The 20724-nt window shown below is 39.8% G+C and overlaps 1 protein-coding gene across 17 annotated transcripts in view; it reads right to left on the bottom strand.

The window, feature by feature from the left end:
* The window catches only part of TNIK (TRAF2 and NCK interacting kinase), a 398334-nt gene that overhangs the window by 299864 nt on the left and 77746 nt on the right, over positions 1 to 20724 (bottom strand). For all 17 annotated transcript variants that reach the window (XM_019024032.3, XM_063704353.1, XM_055381466.2 and 14 more), the window contains one exon: positions 7472 to 7537. In XM_019024032.3, the coding sequence (XP_018879577.1) occupies positions 7472 to 7537 (66 nt within the window). The remainder of the gene's footprint in view (positions 1 to 7471; positions 7538 to 20724) is intronic.

Raw genomic sequence — 20724 nt, forward strand, 5'->3', positions numbered from 1 at the left:
TCAGAAACCATTTTCACCCCACCAAAGTTCCACAGTGCTGCAACTGATTCCTGTTTCCTCTATTAACCTATCTTCTCTTTACACATTATTGAGACATTGGCTTTTTTACGCACTAAAGACCAAATATAATATCTAAGTGGCAATTATATCACCAAATACAATGTAAGAATTGTATTAGGTTGGCACAAAAGTTACTGCTGTTTTTGCCATTAAAAGTAATACTGGTATTAGGTTGGTGCAAAAGTATTGTCGTTTTTGCCATTACTTTTAATGGCAAAAACCACAATTATTTTTGCACCATCCTAATATTTAATACAAATAATGCCATTCTAAGCATACACAAAAACCAATAAATCAAATGTAGAATGTGGAGCACAAAGACATGTGTTTCTAACTTCATTCCCCTATGAATGTTCTTTTAGGGCATAAAATGTTCTATGAAAGCAAGACCATGGGAAGAACTGGCACATGTGTTTGGGAAGAGGAAAAGGTTATTGAGTGCCTACTATGTGTCAGGCACTGAGCTGAGTGCTTCCACATATTAATGTTTTATACTTGAGTTTTCATTAACAGCTCTAATCTGTACTATTAATAAAAGATAAAGAAATCCAGGCTCACAGGGTAAGTTGGTTATCTTCACATGATTGGAACAGAGCAAAACCAGACTAGGAATCCAGCTCAGGCAGTCCTGCTCCAAAGTCCTTTTCATTATACTCTTTCCACTTATAAAAATGCTCAATTACACTCCCAGATACAGTGGAAATGCCAAAGCCTCTAAGCTTTTTCTCTTGCACCCATTCAGGTCTCCACTCTGCCTGGACAGCATTAATTCCTAAATAGTCTACACTCTCACCGTCCCCACTTGCACCTCAATGTTAAGAGTTTTGCCATTCTGTCTGATTTTTAGAGCAGTGGTTTTACCCCCACAGAAGACACTGGAAAATCTGGAGACATTTTCAGCTGTCACAACTTAGGGGTGCTGCTGCTTTGTAGTTGGATGAGGCCACGGAGGCTGCTATACATCTTGCAATGCACAGTACAGCCCCCACAACAAAGAATTATCCAGCCCCAAATCTCAGGAGTGCTGAGGCTGAGAAACCCTGCCTTACAGTGATAATGTGATTTAATAAATGTTCTTCCTCCCCGATAAAATGAGACCATAACCACCATGAGGAATAACTGAGACAATATACATAAAAACCTCTGGTGCACAGTGAACACTCAGTCCTAATTAGATAATCTGATTACACACTTCTTAAGAGTAGGAACCTCCTCAGTTAGCTCTGCATTATTCCCATACAAAGCACAGGGCTTTTTTCATGGGCACTCAACAAATGTGAAAGAATGTATTCTTTATGTTAGAAATTCTTGACTAAAAAACAAACGCCACTATTATCTATAAAACACACCATTCTCCCATACTCACTCCTTGCCAAACAATAAGTGAATAGTATAATACATGATTCATTGCAGCAGGCTATGAAAAGCTACAGTGCATCCTGGGTAATGTTATAGAATCATCTCCATAAATAAACTATTAATAAACTTGCTATTGAAATGTTTTATCTTATTTTAACAGAAGGTTAATGAAGAGATCGTGATATACAGATTCGAGAAAATCTCCACCCAACAGGCCGAGATTTTGCTATATAAGGTCAGTTTTGACAATATTGATTCTCAGGTCTTGAGTTAAATTATTCAACTGTAAACTGTAATCATAAGCATATCAAATAAAAACACTGAAAGTCAAATCTTTGAATAAGCCAGAACAGGTGGGTATCACATCTCAGGTCAAGATCTTTGATTTTTGCTTTTCTCAGTTTATGTAAGTTTGAGTCAGCATGGAAATCCTAAAATAAATGATTACAAAAAGTTTAGGATTAGCATTCACTCAAGTGACCTACAACAGGATAACATACAATCATTTTTGCAGTTTCTGGAGGTGCGGTCCCAGGACCTTGAACAACAGAATGAGCATTTACACTTATTAAATGTTCAAAGAGGATACCCCAGACCCACTGAATCAAAATTTCAGAAGTTGGAGCCTGGAAATCTACATTTTAAATTCTTTCCCAAATATTCATTTTACATACTAAAGTTTGAGGACCTCTGCCAGGAGACCAGACCCCAGAAAATTGCTTTGCCTCATTTTGTAAATTTCTAGCATAGTCTTGCTTCTGCAGACTACTGGTAATTCATTAAACATAAGATCCACATCCCCATCCCATTATAAAAAAAAAATAGGTAGAGGATTTTGTTTATTGCTTTTGTGCAAATATATTTTTCTAAAGTATAAAGATTAACATTTTATGAAAATGCTAAAAATAATTTAAAACTGGGAACAAATACAGAAAGAATTATCAAGGAAAACATAGCTCAATTCTGGGCCCCAGAAGTGTCAACATTTACTGTGTGCCAGACTAGGGATAGAGTGATGGCCTAGACAGACTAGGTCTGTGACTTAATTTTCCCTTGACTTATGTATTTAAATTGCTAAATACAGACATAAACAAGGAAGTAAGATAATTCAGAGAGTGGCAATACCATAAAAACAATAAAACAGGTTAATGTAATAAAGAAAGTCTATGGCAGAGGGAAGCAGAGGCAGTGGCTAGCTGTAGTAGACACAGGGATGAAAAGTGGCTTCCTTGAGAAGGTAACATTTGAGCTGAGACCTGAAGGAGAAGGAGCCAGCCATGAGAGGGCTGGGGGAAAGTGTTCTAAGTAGAGGGAACTATGACTATAAAGACCCTGAAGTGAGAACAAGGTGCTCATTCTAATATACAAATTAAATCATATATTCAAAAGGTTTTATGGAATATAAAACTATTTACAAGCATAAAACACGACTTTTAGTGATAGAATAGTTCGTGGGGATAATGAAGGGCCTCAGCTCTATGCCATAAGAATGAATCAAGCAACTGAGGCTACATTGCCTGGACAACAGGAGACGTAAGTATATGTTTGGAGGAAGAACGGAGAAATCTTCAAATATCAAAAGGACTACACAAAAGGACTACATTCTTTTTTTTTTTTTTTTTTTTTTTTTTTTTTTTTTTGAGACAGAGTTTCGCTCTACTTGCCCAGGCTAGAGTGCAATGGTGCGATCTCAGCTCACCGGAACCTCTGCCTCCCTGGTTCAAGTGATTTTCCTGCGTCAGCCTTCTGAGTAGCTGGGATTACGGGCATGTGCCACCACGCCCAGCTAATTTTGTATTTTTAGTAGAGACGGGGTTTCTCCACGTTGGTCAGGCTGGTCTTGAACACCTCAGGTGATCTGCCCACCTCAGCCTCCCAAAGTGCTGGGATTACAGGCGTGAGCCACCGCGCCCGGCCCAAAAGGTCTACATTCTTGTGAAAGAATATTTAATTTTAAATTTTAAATAGCTCTAGAGGTATGAAATGGGGTTGAAATGGTAAACATTTTAGGAAGGCAGGATCTCAGCACAATGTGATAACATTCAAAGGAATTGCAGGAAAATGGACTGACAGAAAAGTAATGAGTTCCACATGACTGGAGGTCATGAAGGACGGGCTGAACAGCCAGCTGGCAGAGGAGAACTCAGAATGAGGACTATGAAGACTCTTATAGCATGCTGGAAATATACACACTCACAGCATCTCTCTCTCTTAAGCACAATAGCCACCACGATGGCCTCCCTACTTTGCACTTTACAACCTTAAGAAGTATTGAAAAGAAATATGAGAAATACTGAGGAATCCTTCATATTCCTAATTCACATTATCACCCTGGGATAAAATATGTCTTCATTTCCGTAATAACCAATCTATATTCAAAAGGGCAAATTAGGAGACAGGAAAAACCAACATTTATTTAAAACCTGTGGCTAATTTGTAGTGGTATCTTACCAGTAAACATTAAACAATTATTTCAATTTATTAAAAGAATTACTCTATTTTAACAAAAATGTGTCCAGATTCCATTAGGTTCCCAACAGATGGCATGCCAGTAAACAGCCAAGACCTTTAGTAAATGGGTGTGTGGCCTTTTGTTGGTTTATTTTTTAATGCAGCCATGAACAGAAGGAGATGGTTTCCTCATTAAAAGTCCTGAGAGTGAATCACTATTCTTTATTATTTACCTATGCTCCTCGGTAAATAAAGCAAAAAACAGACATTGAATCACTACTTGATTACCTGGGACTAAAATGGTAAAGATAAACAAATCTAACCTTGCCCAGAACAGGAATAAGCTAGAATTGGGAGTAAGACTAGAAGCAACTTTGAAAAACTAAACATTATTAAATGGCTTTTATATAAAATATTTATATTTCTATATCTAGATTTACCTGACTCACATGCAGATACATTTCAAGAGGTGTTCTCTGAATACCTACATATACTTTTTATTTATTATATTAAGTATGTTTCTTTAAAACTACCTGTAAACAAAATTATATTATGATTCTCTTAGGGCAGCTTATAAAAAAGAAACTTATAATAAATTTTTCCATAAAATAAAGGCTATGTCCATATACTTATTCATAAAATTATACCTGACTTTATGAAAACCAGGAATACCAAAAGAGAGACTTTAAAAATTAAAATCAAAGGCTTAGCATTTGATATGGTTTGGCTGTGTGCCCAACCAAATTTCATCTTGAATTGTAGTTCCCATAGTCCCCATGTGTCAATGGGAGAGACCAGGTGGAGATAATTGAATCATGGAGGCAGTTTCACCCATCCTGTTCTCATGATAGTGAGTTAGTTCTCATGAGATCTGATGGTTTTATAAGAGGCTTCCCCCTTTACTGGGCACTGATTCTCCTGCCTCCCTGTGAAGCAGTGGCTTCTGCCATGATTGTAAATTTCCTGAGGCCTCCTCAGCCATGCAGAACTGTGAGTCAGTTAAATCTTTTTCCTTTATAAATTACCCAGTCTCAAGTATTTCTTCATAGCAGCGGGAGAACAGACTAATACAGTATTTAACAGAAAGAAAATACTTATCATATGATTTTATGTATAAGGACCTCCTCCTAGAGCTATAACATTTCTATTTATACCTACAGTATTTTAGAAACATACATATTCCATAAAAGTTGCATAATCTATAGTGCAATCACTTTTTAATGTAATTTACTTTAGGCTCACATATCTTTTAGCACATATTTTGCTATTTTATTAAACTTTAATCTTTTAGAACTCAGAATGACAGCAGGACTGGATTAGTGGCCTCAGGAAACACAGGGTCTGTTCATGAGCAGTGCCACCTAACATCATCTGGTTGCCTAGAAACCAAACCCTTAAATAGGTAGGTAGGGAGTTATAATTCTTTAAGTAAATCAACACAAGGCCCCATAGCATTTTTGGGGGGGGGGGAGGGGACAGAGTCCCACTCTCTCGCCCAGACTGGAGTGCAGTGGCAAGATATCGGCTCACCACAACCTCTGCCTCCCAGGCTTAAGAGGTTCTCCTGCCTCAGCCTCTCGAGTAGCTGAGATTACAGGTGCATGCCACTACCACCTGGCTAATTTTTGTATTTTTAGTAGAGACGGGGTTTCATCATGTTGGCCTGGTTGGTCTTGAAATCTGAGCTCAAATGATCCATCTGCCTTGGCCTCCCAAAGTGCTGGGATTACAGGCGTGAGCCACCGCACCTGGCCAGGCCCCAAAGCATTTCTAACTACATTCTCATTTGACTAATACACAGAAAAGCTGTGGTGGCTACAAAACAATGGGGCTGGTAAAAGAGAGCAAATCTCCTGTCCCAAAGTTCAGTGCATTCACCATGACCATTCTTTGCAGAATCTCCCTTAAACTTGGAAGGTGCCATAGTACTGTATCAACCATCAAGAGAATGGAATCCTTTAGAATAATAATGTTGACAACCTAGCTGCTAAATATCTTCCCTCTCTAAAAAGATCTGAGACCTCTTGCCATTTGTTTCCTTGCCTTTTTCAAATAACAAGAAATTATGGATAATTCTGGATTTTCCAAATATTCTCATCCTTAATTGAATCTCTTGGTATCTCCTCTTATAAGAGTGCAGAGTTTCACCTCTTGAATTAGTGTACCAAGCTGTGAAATGTCTCCCAAATGTATATCCTATGGGTGGGAAACATAATGAAACGGAAAGGCTCTAAGAAATGGCACCATAAAACCAACAGCATGCTACAGAGTTGCTCCTTCACATTGACAGCAAATCAGAAGTAATTTTGTACCTAAGTCAGAGCTTAATTCATTAGTTACTTCACAAGTTCAATCCAGTTTCTCAAAATGCAGTAACACAATCTTCCAACCTAATTATCTTCATTGAAAGTATTTAAAAGCCTTTGCTGAGACACATTTCTTTCTGTGTCAGACAGGATCAACGTCAAGTGAGCAGGTTGGGTAGACTACATTCTGTCTAATGGTAAAAGGTGTACAATTTAGGAAATAATCGTTTCTTGCAAGGGAGAATTTTCCCCTGGACACCAAAGGAAACCTCTCGTAAATAAACATATAAATGTGTATCCACTTAGAATCTCGAGAATACCCTATAAATAATACTTTTGACATTCTGCAGAATTGAAAATATTACAACCTGAATGATTTCTATAATAAATTTAATTAACTGAGAGAAGTTTAGGGCTCAGGAGGAATTTTTAAAAATAGAACACGAGATAATTTGTAATGGAAATACCATCCCATATCGCTGCCACTAGGGAAAATGATGGATATTTCCCTAGAAATTATCATGAGGAAACAGTTGGTTTGTTTTGATGGCATTTCAATAGCTCATTCAATAAAACCCCAAAAGTTTTAGTCAAAAAACAGTTCACTTTCATTTTTTTTTTTTTTTTTGACAATCAGAAAAGGAATCAACTCACATTTTCAACCAACCATTTTTCGTAGATTATACTTGGGGAAAATACCTTTTCAAAACACTTTTTGAGTGAATTTGTAAGCAGAAATTAGTAAACAGGCAAGTAAGACTTCTTATTCCACAGCTCAATCTCAACTCAAGTTTAACTTTTAATTATTTCCTAAAATTCGTCCCTGCTATTAAGCTTTTGCTTTGTGAGGTAACCCAGTTTTCTTCTAACACTGTTCACTCCACTCATTTAATTCATGCCCTAGGCCAACAACACAACTACTTTTCCAGCTGTAATAGTTTAATCGCTTAAATTTCTGAAGTATATGGCATTGTTTTCTCTTTCAAAAACCAGTTCTGGCAGTGATTAAGTAAAGGAAACTGAACGCTTGAAGAGCTTCAAATATGCGCCATCAGAATTCATGTGTCACATACAAACACAGTAATATATAATGAAGGGAAATACCCAAATCACAGAATCCAGTTTAAGCAACATAACCACAGATATATTTTAAAAGATGGAGAGTCAATCAACAAGTATATTAATTCATTTTAAATTTGTTAGGAGCCATTTATGAGCCAGTATAGACAGCACTGCAATTTGTCATTCATGAACTGAAACCGTACATAAGCCACTCTCAGACTCAATGTACTTACCTTATAAACTTGCCCGTATGTTCCATTTCCAACAAGTTCCACCAATTCAAAGATCCCTGCGGGGTCCTGAAAGAAAATAAACAAACAATAAAAATTCAAAACAATATTCCAGGCATTGCCTTAATCAAAAGCAAATACTTATTTAAATTAAGCAAATAAATAACAATTTTAGCTTCAGGGGCTCTCATGTGTTAACATTTAATACTATCAAAATTTTAAAATTTAAGTCAGCTGCAGCTATGAAATTAGCCAAGTTCTATTTTCTTTCCATTTTACATTTCTATGAAATGTGTTTAAATCAGGCAAAAGGAGATGCTTTTTCAAGTGAAATAATAAAAAAGAAGTAACACATTTCTCACTGTTAAATGGAAAAACACACTTGCAGGAGCTACAGCAAGATAAAGTGAAAGACTCATCATCCTGAGAAGGTTCTAATGTTCCAGGGTATTTCTCTTTGAAATATCTGAGCTGTTCATTGTGTTGAGTGAGCCCTGGTAGCTAAGAAGGGTGTTCGTGCATTGTGGGGCAATCTTACCTATGGTAGTCAACAGTTTCCAAGGGAAAATAGAGTCAACTTAACTACCTCTCTCAGAAAGTTTTTCTTTGGATTCATCTCTTCTGTAATACTGCCTCTACAAAATATACTTTTGAGGATAGCCTCCAGTTCCTGCAGTACCTGCTGAGTAACTGCAGGATTTAGAATGCAAACTAAATTGGAGAATTATTCAAGTTCTGACCACCAATCAGTTGTCCACTAACCCCAGGAGTCAGCTAAATGTTACAGTGTTCAATAAATATCCAAAATTACTGCTATTATAACTGAATTACTATCCCAAAAAGTTGAAAAGAAAAATCAAAGCCTATAAAATTCTATTCAGAGGCAGAAATTGACTTTCACCCCTTACTGATTCCTAACTGGACAGAAATTGCTTCTTTAAAGGCATAAATCTAGGAGTCACAAACTTAAATGTCTACCGAGGCCAGGCCAGTAACATAAACAAGTAAAGTGGTCCAGTTGGGGCCTGTGGCAAACTGGGCAACCCGAGCCTCCTTGAGGGAGGTAGGGTATGGCATGGTAGGGTGGGGTGGGGTGGAGTTTACTTAGCTGGAGCCACTCGTTGTCTTGTCAACATATGAGCAGAATATTGCCAGGTCTAAAGATTTTTCAAGAGAAACTGAACATTGTATTTAATGTGAGATCTCCTATTTTTTAAGTTTTAGGCACTTAATTTAAAAAACATTCTTAGGAACAAATAAAAATAGACTGTGCCTTTGGCCTGTCTCTAGTGGACCCTTACATGAGAGCAATGCCATATATTATTACAATGGGTGGCTAAGAGGCAGGCAGGGAACAGCCTGAACTTCAGATTCAGACAGACCTGGGTTAAATACCAGCTGTGCCTTGACCAGCTGTGTGATCCTAGGAGACCCCGAGAAAGCAACATATTGTCTGGGTCTGCAGGGATGACATCTACCTAGCCATGCTCTTGTGAAGAATAAGTGTGGGCTTTGTACAATGCCTTGCAAGTAGTCGGAAATCTATTAACACCTAATAGTAATCACTTTTAAGCTGAGAAATTCCATACCACCAGCAGGATTTAAATGGGGGAAGGGGAAAATGAGTTTATCTGCTATTCTGGGGAAAGGGAAAAATGAGTTTGATCTGACAAGTCAGGATGCTTTAAAGTCCAGTCTGTGGTAAATCAAACTCAAGAAAAGCCCCTGCATAGGTGCCTTCAAAGATTCCACACAGAGAACAAATAAAAACAAAAACAAAAAGCAAACAAAGCACCCAACAGATTAAGCACTTAGTCACTGAGAAAGATTGCAGTTAGCACTACATTACCTACTCTTACAAAGCCAGAAGGGCAAGAAACCACACTCCATGCTCATGTCCTGAAAAATCCAGAAGTCCAGAAGTTCCAGTTATGCCCCACCTGGTCTGGGAGGTGTGGTTCCGGACAGAACCACAAAACCGGAAAACACTCTTAAGGGACTTAGAGCTCTGAGTCGACCAACACCCCATAGTTAGAAGACACCATCAAGGCCACCTGGGAGGCCTCAGGATCGGGAAGAAAAATTTTGTTGGTTAAACTAGTAGGCCATTAGAGCAGCAGGTTTTATTACAAATGGAATTAGAAAGAAATGAGGAAAAGAAAAAAAAGCCCATAAATGGTGGCAGCTGCTGTTTGTTTCTAAGCTGTGCTTCCCAGTAGTTTGTTTGCTTGGTGGTGTTTCTGCAACATATTTGGAGAGAAGTTCTACATTTGCTTGAAATAGCTCAATTGTGTTTTCAACATTCATTTTTCTTAACTAAAAAAAAAGATAACAGAAAGAGAAGAGATACAGGACAGTGATGAGTGGCTGCCTCAAGGAACCTGGGAATCAAACAGGGATGTGAGATGAGGGCAGGAGCACAAACAGGTGCAGAGCAGGAATCAGCTTTCTACATCCAAAGGTCACTCGCCTCAGGGTCACCTCTCAGAGCTGGGGTTAGTAGGTAGGTCTCAGGAAGATCTGGACAGCTGACTTGTGAGGCTCTTTTCTCTCCTTGAATAATCTATTCTTGGGTATATGTCCCAACCAATCAAAACCAAGGAGGCTTAATGCTGAGCCTTTAGTTCAAACTGCTAGGAGAAGGTTTTTGCTGGACACATCCAAGGGCCTCAGAAGCAAAGTTCAAAGGAACTAAAGAGTTCTACTGGCAACTGGCCTTGCATAGGCAACCAAACTGGAAAGAATCATCATATCAGATGGGTTCCCCAGGAATAAACCCTGAGACTCCCTGAGATTTATACTGTGTGAGTTTATTGGGGTATGCCTCAGAATCAACACCTGCCGGGGAGTAAAGGAAGAACTGGACTGAGCCAAAGGAGGAGCTGAACTGAAATGTAGTGGTAACAAAAACTTCATCTGATCCATGGAAGTGCTGGAGCTAGGACAGCCCTTGAGAATTATCCTACCTGGAAGTATCAGGCCTTTGCATCCCATCTCCATTGACTAGTCACTGCATGTGGGCTGCCCCCCAATACCTGTCCCAGAGGTAACAATCTTAGGTGAACTGACACTGTTCAGCTGAGGACATTTTTCAGGTGAACGTCATCCCTAGCTACCTACACTCCCAGCAGGTGGACAACTGAGTGCCTCAGCAGTGGAGAACTGAGCTCTGTGTGACATACCACAACATACACTACAAGCACCATGGCTAGAAATGAGAACCAGTCTGGAATCAAAAGAGAAGTCTATAAGCATCTACAGTCTACAGTATCCTGAGAGTAACAAAGCAAAATAGCATAAGAGTCATGGTATTTGCAAGGAGGGGGCTCTTTGAAACCCTAGATATGGAAGTCAGAGGTATTATTCAGTGACACCTCAGTACCGACCCTAGGCTCTCTTCTCTCTTTCCCCCAATCCAGGTGCCTGGAGAGCTGAGTGTTTGTGAATAGTCTTTCACACAAATGCATTTCATCATTAGTTACATCCTTGTAGAATTGTGATACAGCTTGAACAGTATAAGCATTTAGCTGTTTTCTCCACCCTAGAGTACCTCTAAAGTAATTTCCCCAAAAGGTCACCATGAACCTCAATTTCTTACACGTAGTGGTCGCTTCTCAGTCCTGTCCTAGTTGTCCCTTTTGAGGCATTTATACTCCTGAGCATCACCACTCCTGTTGAAAATATACCCCCTCCACCATCTTCTATCATACCTCTTAGTCTCTCTCACAGATTCTATAATATTTCTTCTGCTCACACCTTCCAGGTACCTTCCCCTAAGGTTCCACCCTTGTCCACCACTCCCCTAATTTTGTTCACTAAGTGTCAATGATCTTATCTCCAAATGTCCACCATATCCATCTACTCCACTCCATTCACACAACAGGCTTCATCATCTTTTTCTGGGACCATTTGCTTTTAGTTAATTCTTTCATCCTTCTAAGCTATTCTCCATACTGATCTTTCTAAAATAGACATTTCTAATCATGACACTCCATGATTTAAAATAATACAAGATATGGTTCAAACTGAAAGTCAAGGTCATGTCATTCTTAGGCCTGGCCTCCATTCCCAGCCTTGTGTTCCATCATTCTGTGCTATAACCAACACATGTCCCTCATGTCCCTAACATACCACACTCAGCTCTTGGTTCATACTGCCCATCTGCCAAGATTATTCCTTCTGCTTTCTTTATGAAGCAAGCCCATCCTTGAAAGCCCAGCTTGCTGCCTCCTTTCTGAAGCCCTTCTCAAATCAGCGTCACTGCCTCTCTCTCTCTGCAGCCGCAATATGTTGTGCACAGCTCTATGATAACCATTTTCACATAGTGCTAGCCTGTCTTACATTTCTCTCCCTTGATGAATTACAAATGCCTCAAGAGCAAGCACTGTAACATATTTATCTTGGTATTTCCAGCACTTAGCATGCTGTCCAATACATAACTGCTAGATATAACTATTTACTGAATAAGGTTGATGTCCCACTCCCAATTCTTCAAGACATGTAGAGTGCAAATCACAAAAAATGGGATCAGAATGTAGAGCCAAAGGTCTAGCAAACTTACATCATTTCTTTTAAATCTAGATAAGTTGTTTTACCACTGTGCCCTCTATCCTCCTTACCCCAATCCCAAATGGACAAAGCTGTCACATGTAAAAGCCCCTGTAGTATTCCAAGCTTAAAAAAATAAAATCCATAGAGCCTGTTGTAGTAAACTGTGCCTCACGTGCATTGAGAAGACAGGCTGTCAGAATGTGGCCAACAGAATGTGCAGCAAGGAGAGGAAGCTGTACCTAATAATCATGTTACAAAGACAGGAAAGCTAAGAGATAAGAAATCCACTTAATTCTCCCTCTTGTGTTTGCTTAGCTGCTCTTAAAGCCAGGATGAGCAGCATGGAAGAAAGTTACATATACCAAGGAGAAAAGAGCAAATCATTGACATTTACCAAAGTCAAGAATCCCTGTTGGCCACACATGCCTTTATTCAGATCTTAACCTTTGCTGGGAGGCTGAGAAGAGAATTTAATTCTAAGGTAGAGTAGTTTACATTATTTCATAATGAAATATAACTACACATCAAAAGGCAGACTATTCCTTGAAAGAAAATGTAATTTTTCAGCCAGTACTGATAAAAGCAAACTTGGTTAGTCATGACAATAAAAATTACAGTAATAGTGAACATTTCATGAGGACTTATGTGTCAGAAACGATTCTAAGCATTTTTCATGAATAGCTCATTCATCACAGCTTTATCAAGTGGATGCTATCATTATTTTTGTTTTACAGATTAGGAAATGGAGGCACGGAGGGATTAAATGCTTAGTCAGGGTCACACTACTACTGAGCGGCAGACCTAGGATGTTGACTCAGATGGTCAGACTCCAAACCTTGAGTTCCTAATCACTATATCATAGCTTCATGGAACCATAATCCCCAGCCCTTGGTTTACCACCTGGTAGCTCTCTAACCTTGAGCCAGTTTCAGAACTGCTTTGAACCTCAGTTTCCTCATCTTTAAAATGTGGACAGGATTACCTCCCTTGGGAGATACTATGAGAACTGTGAGTGTCTAGACTAGCTTGGGGCCTGATATGTAATAGGACTTTAAAAAATATTCATTTTCTTCCTCCCTTTTCTTTTTCATCTTTGAAAATGAGTTCGTGTAATAAACAAAGAATATGCCACAGTAAAATTCAGTGTGCATTTTATAGATTTTCAACTAAAAAAGCCAATAAAACTAATCTGGCCAGTAAAGGAAAACCTATTGCTTTTCAACCAATAATATTACCCACCACATGCTTAGCAAACAGAGTCAGGTATTTATGGACAAAATGTATGTCTCTTTAAAAATTAGTTAGACAATTGAGAAGGCGCATTAAGTTTTGGGGGTTCCTTGGATGTTGAAATAAATACTCTTTCTTTCAGCTGATGAAATTTAGATGGCATTGGCAGGCTCAAGCCCAGCTTCACAGCAGAGAGGAGAGATTTAAGATCTAGGGTTTGATATTCCCTGCCACTAGGTTATGCTTTAATTCCTCCAGGTCCTCTGAATGATACTGGATTTATAAGAACACTAAATAACACCACTGGGCTAAATCCCAAAGATTGAAAAAGGCAAACTTAAGTCTGTAACTAGGATGACTACTTCCTTCACATCATAAAAGATGATACATATTCTTTCCAATGCTTCCCCACTTCTTTGAAAATGAAATTGACACGGATCATGAGCAAATGGCCTACACAGACTCTAGACACCCCTCCTCCAAAACGCCTCTTAAAGACACAGCGGTTCTGTGACAGAATATTTTACTTGAGGCCACCAGTCCTCTGGCAGGGTAAAATACACCCAACAGAATACGGATGGCTGATAGTGCTCCCAGAATGACTGCTACCCCCGGATTCCCTATTGACATCTGCCAGACGACTGTGCTTACTCTAAACTTACGGGCCTTAAGAAGACCAAAATGTTATTTCTTTTAGAACCATATTTAGCAGCTGTTTTGTTTGGTTTCAGCCCTAACTGACAAGCATATGCTTACAAAAGCAAAACAGAACAAAGAAAACAGGAACAGTAGGAGAACTCTCCACATTTATCTTGAGGCTTCAGGCTTTTCAACATCATCTTCGAAAGTACAGCATTAGGAAACTGTGCTGACTCAACAACCCCCAGATTCTAGTTTATGCTGCACTCACAGCCAGGCAAGTTCCCTCAAAGGTAATTTTTTACTTTAACTTCCCCTCTTCTAAAGCAGTAGAGGTTTGCAGAGTCAAAGGTCTTGCTTTACACAGTAAGATTTATTTAATCCCTGACTGCTACCTGGCACCCTCCCTCGCCACCTACTGTGTGTTATACACTGTCCAAGGTAGAGGCAGTGGGGTACACGGCCCCTGCTTCATGGTGCTTCCAATCTAAGGAAGGAAGCAGACATGAGCAAATTACTACACGTACACAGCGATTAGATCATCATAACGACAAGCAGCATATGAGAAAAGGTGCTCCAAGAGTATTGATCCAGGAGATCTGGAATATAGCCCAGAAGCATATCTTCATTAACCTGCTGGCCCAAAGAAGTCATCTCAACTGGAATAGATAATTCAAGTAAAAAACATAAATATATACAGATAGATAGATAGATGATAGATAGATAGATAGATAGATAGATAGATAGATAGATAGATAGATAGATAGATACATAGATAGATACATAGATAGATAGATGAGAGAGATATGGATATAGGTAGGTAAAATACTGATTGTTGATTTTTCTTACTTGATCATCAATGTAGGACAAATTAAACTATGCAAACTTATCACAGGACTGGTCCAAAACAATTAGGGTTCAAGTCTGGATTCCACTCCTTACTAGAGTTCTTTCACCCCTCATATTCCAGTTTTTTTCATCTGTAATTTGGGAAAGTGCCCTTTGGCCTGCATTTTTACAATGTCGCATCCTGCGTATGAATGTTCTAGGTAACTCCCCAGCTCCCTGTGTCAAGCATCATCTTTTGGGAAGGGCTGTCCTGAGCGTAGGCTGACTCCAGGACACAAACTGCTCCGATAGAGCTGTTCCTGGCTAGTATTGGTATCCTCTTACTAATACCAGCTCCTCAATGATAAGCTGGCTACTGGCAGAATCAAAACATAGTCACAGCCAAACCTCCAGGAACTAACCCTCGATACTGGTAGCTTCCAGTTTGGCTTTCATCTCTCAGAACAGGGAGACTGGAGCCTCCTCACCTCCTGTTTGGTTTGCAGTCTGCTTAGTTTCACCTGCTAATGTGCAGCAGCCAGCAGTGACACTGCTTTAGATCACCCTGCCCCGCTCAGCTGCTTCACTCAAGACCCTGCAGCTCCAGCCTGTCCTCACAAAGTCGGCCTTTAGAACTGGATTTGAAACATCACTCCTCGGATTAATCGCTGCAAAACCTTAAGCTATACAATAAGCTATAATGGGCATTATCGTTGTCGTTGGGATAGGCCATAGCCTAAATGCTTTTCATACATTTTCATATTTCTTCCTTATAGCAACCTGAGAAATAGGTATTACTAACCCCAATTTTCAGATGATAAAACTAAGGCGTCAAGGAATTAAGTAACTTGCCCAAGATTAAACAGTAAGTGGTAGAGACAGCAGCCAAGACCAGACTGTAAAGTAAAGGTAAAAATACCTGTCATGGAAGATGGTTCTGAGAATCCAAAACAACATATATAAAGCATTTAGCACAATGCATGGCAGTGCTTAATAAATAATGGCTACAGACATACTGCTCTTGCTGGTGGTATTAAGAGAAGTTTCCCAAGGTGATGACAACATTGGTTCATAGTACAGCCAGGATTCAAATCCAGGTATTTTGAATCCAAGTCCATTATTACTCATTTCTTTACAAATGGCCAATGCTGAAATTAACCTGGGGTTACGGGAATGCTGAAGGCCTTGTGGGTTAACAATAGAGCCAGAGAATGGGCAGTGACCTCAGGACAGGCAACCACAATGAGCCAAATGGCTGGGAGCATAGAAGTTGTCTATACCATGGTTGCTTGGTGTCCCTGCCTCTTATCAGAGCCAGAAGCCCCAGAGAGGGAGAGCAAACGGGCTCTCAGATTTCTATCTAAAGCTAGTTTCTTTTTTCCCTACTTTGCCATTAGCTAGGATGAATGCTAATTACTTTAAGCTAACCAATTAATTGACAGTGAGAGGCGGTATAGCATAATAGTGAAAACCACAGACTCAACAGCCAAAAGCCTGAATCGAATCCCAGCTTCACCATTTTCTAGCCATATGACTTTGGGCATGTTATTTAATCTTTCTATGCCTGTTTCTTCAACTATAAAATACTGATAATGGTAGTACCCACTTTGCTGGATTACTTGATATAATAATTAATATATATAAAATGTGTAAAGCAACATCTAGCATATTGTAAGTGCTTAAAAAGTGTTCGCTAAAAATACTTTACTCAAGAAAGAATAACTTCTTTACTCCAAGAATGAATAACTTTTATTGGTTTTGTCCACTGCAGTATCTCCAATACCTCGATCGTGACTGGGACATCAGAGATATTCAATAAATATTATCTGGATGGAGCAAGTCCTCACATCACCAGTTCTACCACCGACAGCCACAGCGGTAAGGTCTGTGACATTTGCAGCGAGGATTTCTGAGATCATATCAATAAAATATCTCTACCCATTTTACAGAAGAGCAGAGAGAGGCCCAGACAGGCTCTATATACTTATGCAATTATAGATTTCTCCAGCAAGAGAGTTTAGGCGATTTATCTGAGGTCTTATCCTAGTTAGTGGCAGAGTTAAATGAAGACCTATGTCTTTTGACTTCTAGTTTTTCCCTCTGTTCGATTTAACCCTTTAGTAAACCGATGGAATCACCCATTGCCTTTCAAAAAGTGGGCCTGGAAAGGAAGGAAACAGGGACAGTAAGTAGGATGGGCAGGCCCTGCTGTTCTTTTGCAAAATCTAGGTAGTTGGGTTAAGAAATCGATTTCATTCATTTCCAGAAATGATGTGAGAAGATTTAGTGCACATGGCCAGTTTGACAGTCCATTTAGTAGGTCACATGCATATATATCAGCATAAAAGATAAATAATATTTTCAAAATATATTTTTCTCGGTTCACAGACTTAGCATATTCATACTCACAGTTAGCTCAGTTCAAAATTATTTCCTTACAGATGAAAACTAATAATTCTACATAAATTGATTATTGTCTACTAGCTTACATTGCATAAATAAGTATATACAACTAAGAATATAAAACTAAAAAGAGAACAATCCAAGGACTTCTTGTAACACTGACTTGAATATTTTTTCTGATTTTGGTGCATAGCACAGCTATTTTAATCGTTTGTCAGCTGCTGGGATTCACTGGCCAGCCCTTCTCATGCTTCTTGACCTGAAATTCCCAAGTCGCGACTACAAACCTGCTTGTGCACACAAGGAATGCACAAGCCCCAACTGTGTGTTCAGAGACTGTTTTCTAACACATTCAGAGTCAGAGAAAGGCACACCAACTCCATAAGGCAAGTTAAGAAAACTCTTCAGGATACTAAGCCACAAGACAGATATTGGACAAGGATAGCTCTCTCCATCGCCTCCTGTAATTTTTCTCAGCTCTTCTAAAAGTCTTTTAAAAAGCATACATGCAGGCCGGGCACAGTGGCTCACGCCTGTAATCCCAACACTTTGGGAGGCTGAGGCGGGCAGGTCACGAGGTCAGGAGTTCGAGACCAGCCTGACCAACATGGTGAAACCCCATTTCTACTAAAAATACAAAAATTAGCTGGGTGTGGTGGTACACGCCTATAATCCCAGCTACTCAGGAGGCTGAGGCAGGAGAATCGCTTGAACCAGGGAGGTGGAGGTTGCAGTGAGCTGAGATCACGCCACTGCACTCCAGCCTGAGCGACAAAAGCGAAACTTGGTTAAAACACACACACACACACACACACACACACACACACACACACACACACACACACGCAAGTTGCTTTAAAAGTCAATATGCACATGACCACCCCCAACCCCCGCCCCTGCTCAACCTGGTCCCTTCCCTCGCATCATCAGGTTGTTGCAGAGATTATACAGCTGTTTGGGAAAATGTATCACACAGTTTACAAAGATTTGCAAACATGGGATCCTTCCAGACCTGTCAGGACAGGGTAACTTTCCAGTATTTCCAGCAAAACGAGGTGGAAATGATGGGAACCAGACTAGCAAATATTTTGGCCTTTTGCCTTTTTGAAGATACTTAGATGAAGAAAAAGATAGCAACTGCAGGAGATGGATTTAAAGACAAGAGCTGGTTACCTAAATAATTAAGAAGGAAAGATTAGGAAACAATTCAAGGTTCTGTTTTGGAAGAAGAGCCTTAACGGGACCATTCCCCCAGAGATACTCATTTACCCCTGCTTACAACAGACCAATGACATGTTATTTGCTTGAAAGAATTTTCAACTGTTCTTCCTACACCTAAAAGCAACCATGAAGTTGATTACAGGCAGAGGTGAAACTTTTAGGTAAAAGGGACCTAACCCTATTCTAAGTCTAATAGGACTATGAGGCCCCCTTTACCAGCTGCCTACCTGTCCCCACCCCTCTTCACAATACAGGGAGCTTCCTTCTTTGCCCCTTTGCAGAGGGAACCTCTGATGAGGGCAAGAGTTGTGCACACTGAAAGGGGCAGGGTTAATGCCTTTCGGCCAAGGGCCCAGGACTTTTCTATGAGTAGGGAAATATTGGCTGGTTGATTAGATCATCTGTTACTCTCCCATTTCCAGAGAAGGGTGAGATGGCCCAGAGCCATGTAGGAACAGCCAGGAGCCCAACAATAGCTACCTGGAGCAGGGGCCTGTCATCTGGCAGAGGTACAAACCAATCTTAGTCCATCACTTGGTGTCACCAGTAATGGTACAGATGGCTGACCAATACCAACTCTTATAAATCTCATACAGATGTTAATAACAGGGCTTCATTTGCATCTTTTTTTTTTTTCAAGCTTTTATCTCTATGGCTAGGCCACCATGAAGGACATACAAGTTTGTTTGCTTGCTTATTAGTTTTGCAAGGCAGATAATATTTTGGAACGGGGGCTTTATACCATCTGTTCAAGGATCTAAAAGCTTTTTGGCAGACTCAAGAAGCTAAAGCCAGTCCTTTTGTCCCTCCAGATTTCCATGGGTGTTGAATTTCCACTGTCAAATAAGTTTGGGAACACTAGGTTAAAAAGATTAGCAGGTTAGGGGTTTCTTTACTGCAAGGCCTCTCAAAGCTTTTAATGTGTTAATGTACCCTGTAAATCTCCAAGACAGGGCAAAGCTTTTCATATTTTCCTAACTTGTCTGGCCATAGAACACTCCTTAAGGAAGCTTTGTATCTCCTCTAAGCACTGATATTCTGCAGAGCATAGAATGGAAAATGATAGTGTATAGAGCAATCTTTTCTCTGTCATTCCTACTTAACTAAAGCTTGCATCTTAAGTTACTATAACAGCGATGGATCAATGCCACCCAATATTCATTCTCCCCTTGCTCCTTAACAAAAATTCCAATTTTATTTGGGAGGAAATGCACCCAGCTCAAAATCTACATGCCCTTGTCCCACTGAAGCTAGGAATGAATACATGACTAAATTCTGGCCAATGGTATGTAAGCAGAATTACTGTGTGGGGCATTCAGAAGGGCTGCCCAAATGGAGCTGACTTAGCTGGGAGAAGGGTTCTACTGTCTTCCTCCCTCCTCCTTCCTGCTGCCTGGAATGCAGATGTAATGGCTAGAACACTACAGCCATTTCTGATCCTGAGGTGAATTTAAGAATGGAAGCCTTATGCTAAGATTGTTATAGTGGAACAATAAAATGATCCTATGGTTTTGATGATCATGGAACTACCACGCTACCACTAAGCTGCCTATGTCTGAACTTCTTTATCTTGAAAGAGAAACAAACTTCTATCTTCCTTAACCCACTAATATTTTGAGTTTTCTGTTTGAAGCAGCTGAAATCTAATTGATTTACTTTGAAGTTTACTGTTCAGATATTTTTATTCATTTATGTTTAACTAACATTCCTTCTTTAAAGTACTCTTCTCCATTAGCCTTTTGCTCTTTGGTAGAGGTGGCAGTCTCTATGGTTGTTGAATAAATCTTTTTTTTTTTTTTTTTTTTTTTGAGACAGTCTTCCTCTGTCAGCCAGGCTGGAGGGCAGTGGCATGATCTCAGCTCACTGCAACCTCCGTCTCCTGGGCTCAAGCAATTCTTCTGCCTCAGCCTCCAAAGTAGCTAGGATTACAGGTGTATGCCACCATGCTCAGCTAATTTTTGTATTTTTAGGAGAGACAGGGTTTCACCATGTTGGCCAGGCTGGTCTCAAACTCCTGACCTCAGGTAATCCCCTCACCTCAGCCTCCCAAAGTGCTGGGATTATAGGCATGAGCCACCGTGCCCAGCCTGAATAAATGTTCTATTTCTCCTCCTGCTGGCATGTTATAGGATGGCACTTCCCTACCCCTCTTGAAGCTGGCTGGGGCCACATGATTTACTTTGGCTAGTAAAGTGTGCATGGAAGTGATGTTCCACTTCCAGATGGAATATGTGACTGACAGTTCAAATCACTGTGATGACTGTGGAAGCATATGTGGACATGATGCCTCCATTAGTCTGGTACTTGGATAGCTGATGAATAGAGTCCTCTACTGACCCACTCTAGGCATGTGGCATGGTCGAGAAATAAACTTTAGTTATATA

Source organism: Gorilla gorilla, chromosome 2 (genome assembly GCF_029281585.2).
Source record: "Gorilla gorilla gorilla isolate KB3781 chromosome 2, NHGRI_mGorGor1-v2.1_pri, whole genome shotgun sequence".
In the NCBI taxonomy this organism is placed as follows: domain Eukaryota; kingdom Metazoa; phylum Chordata; class Mammalia; order Primates; family Hominidae; genus Gorilla; species Gorilla gorilla.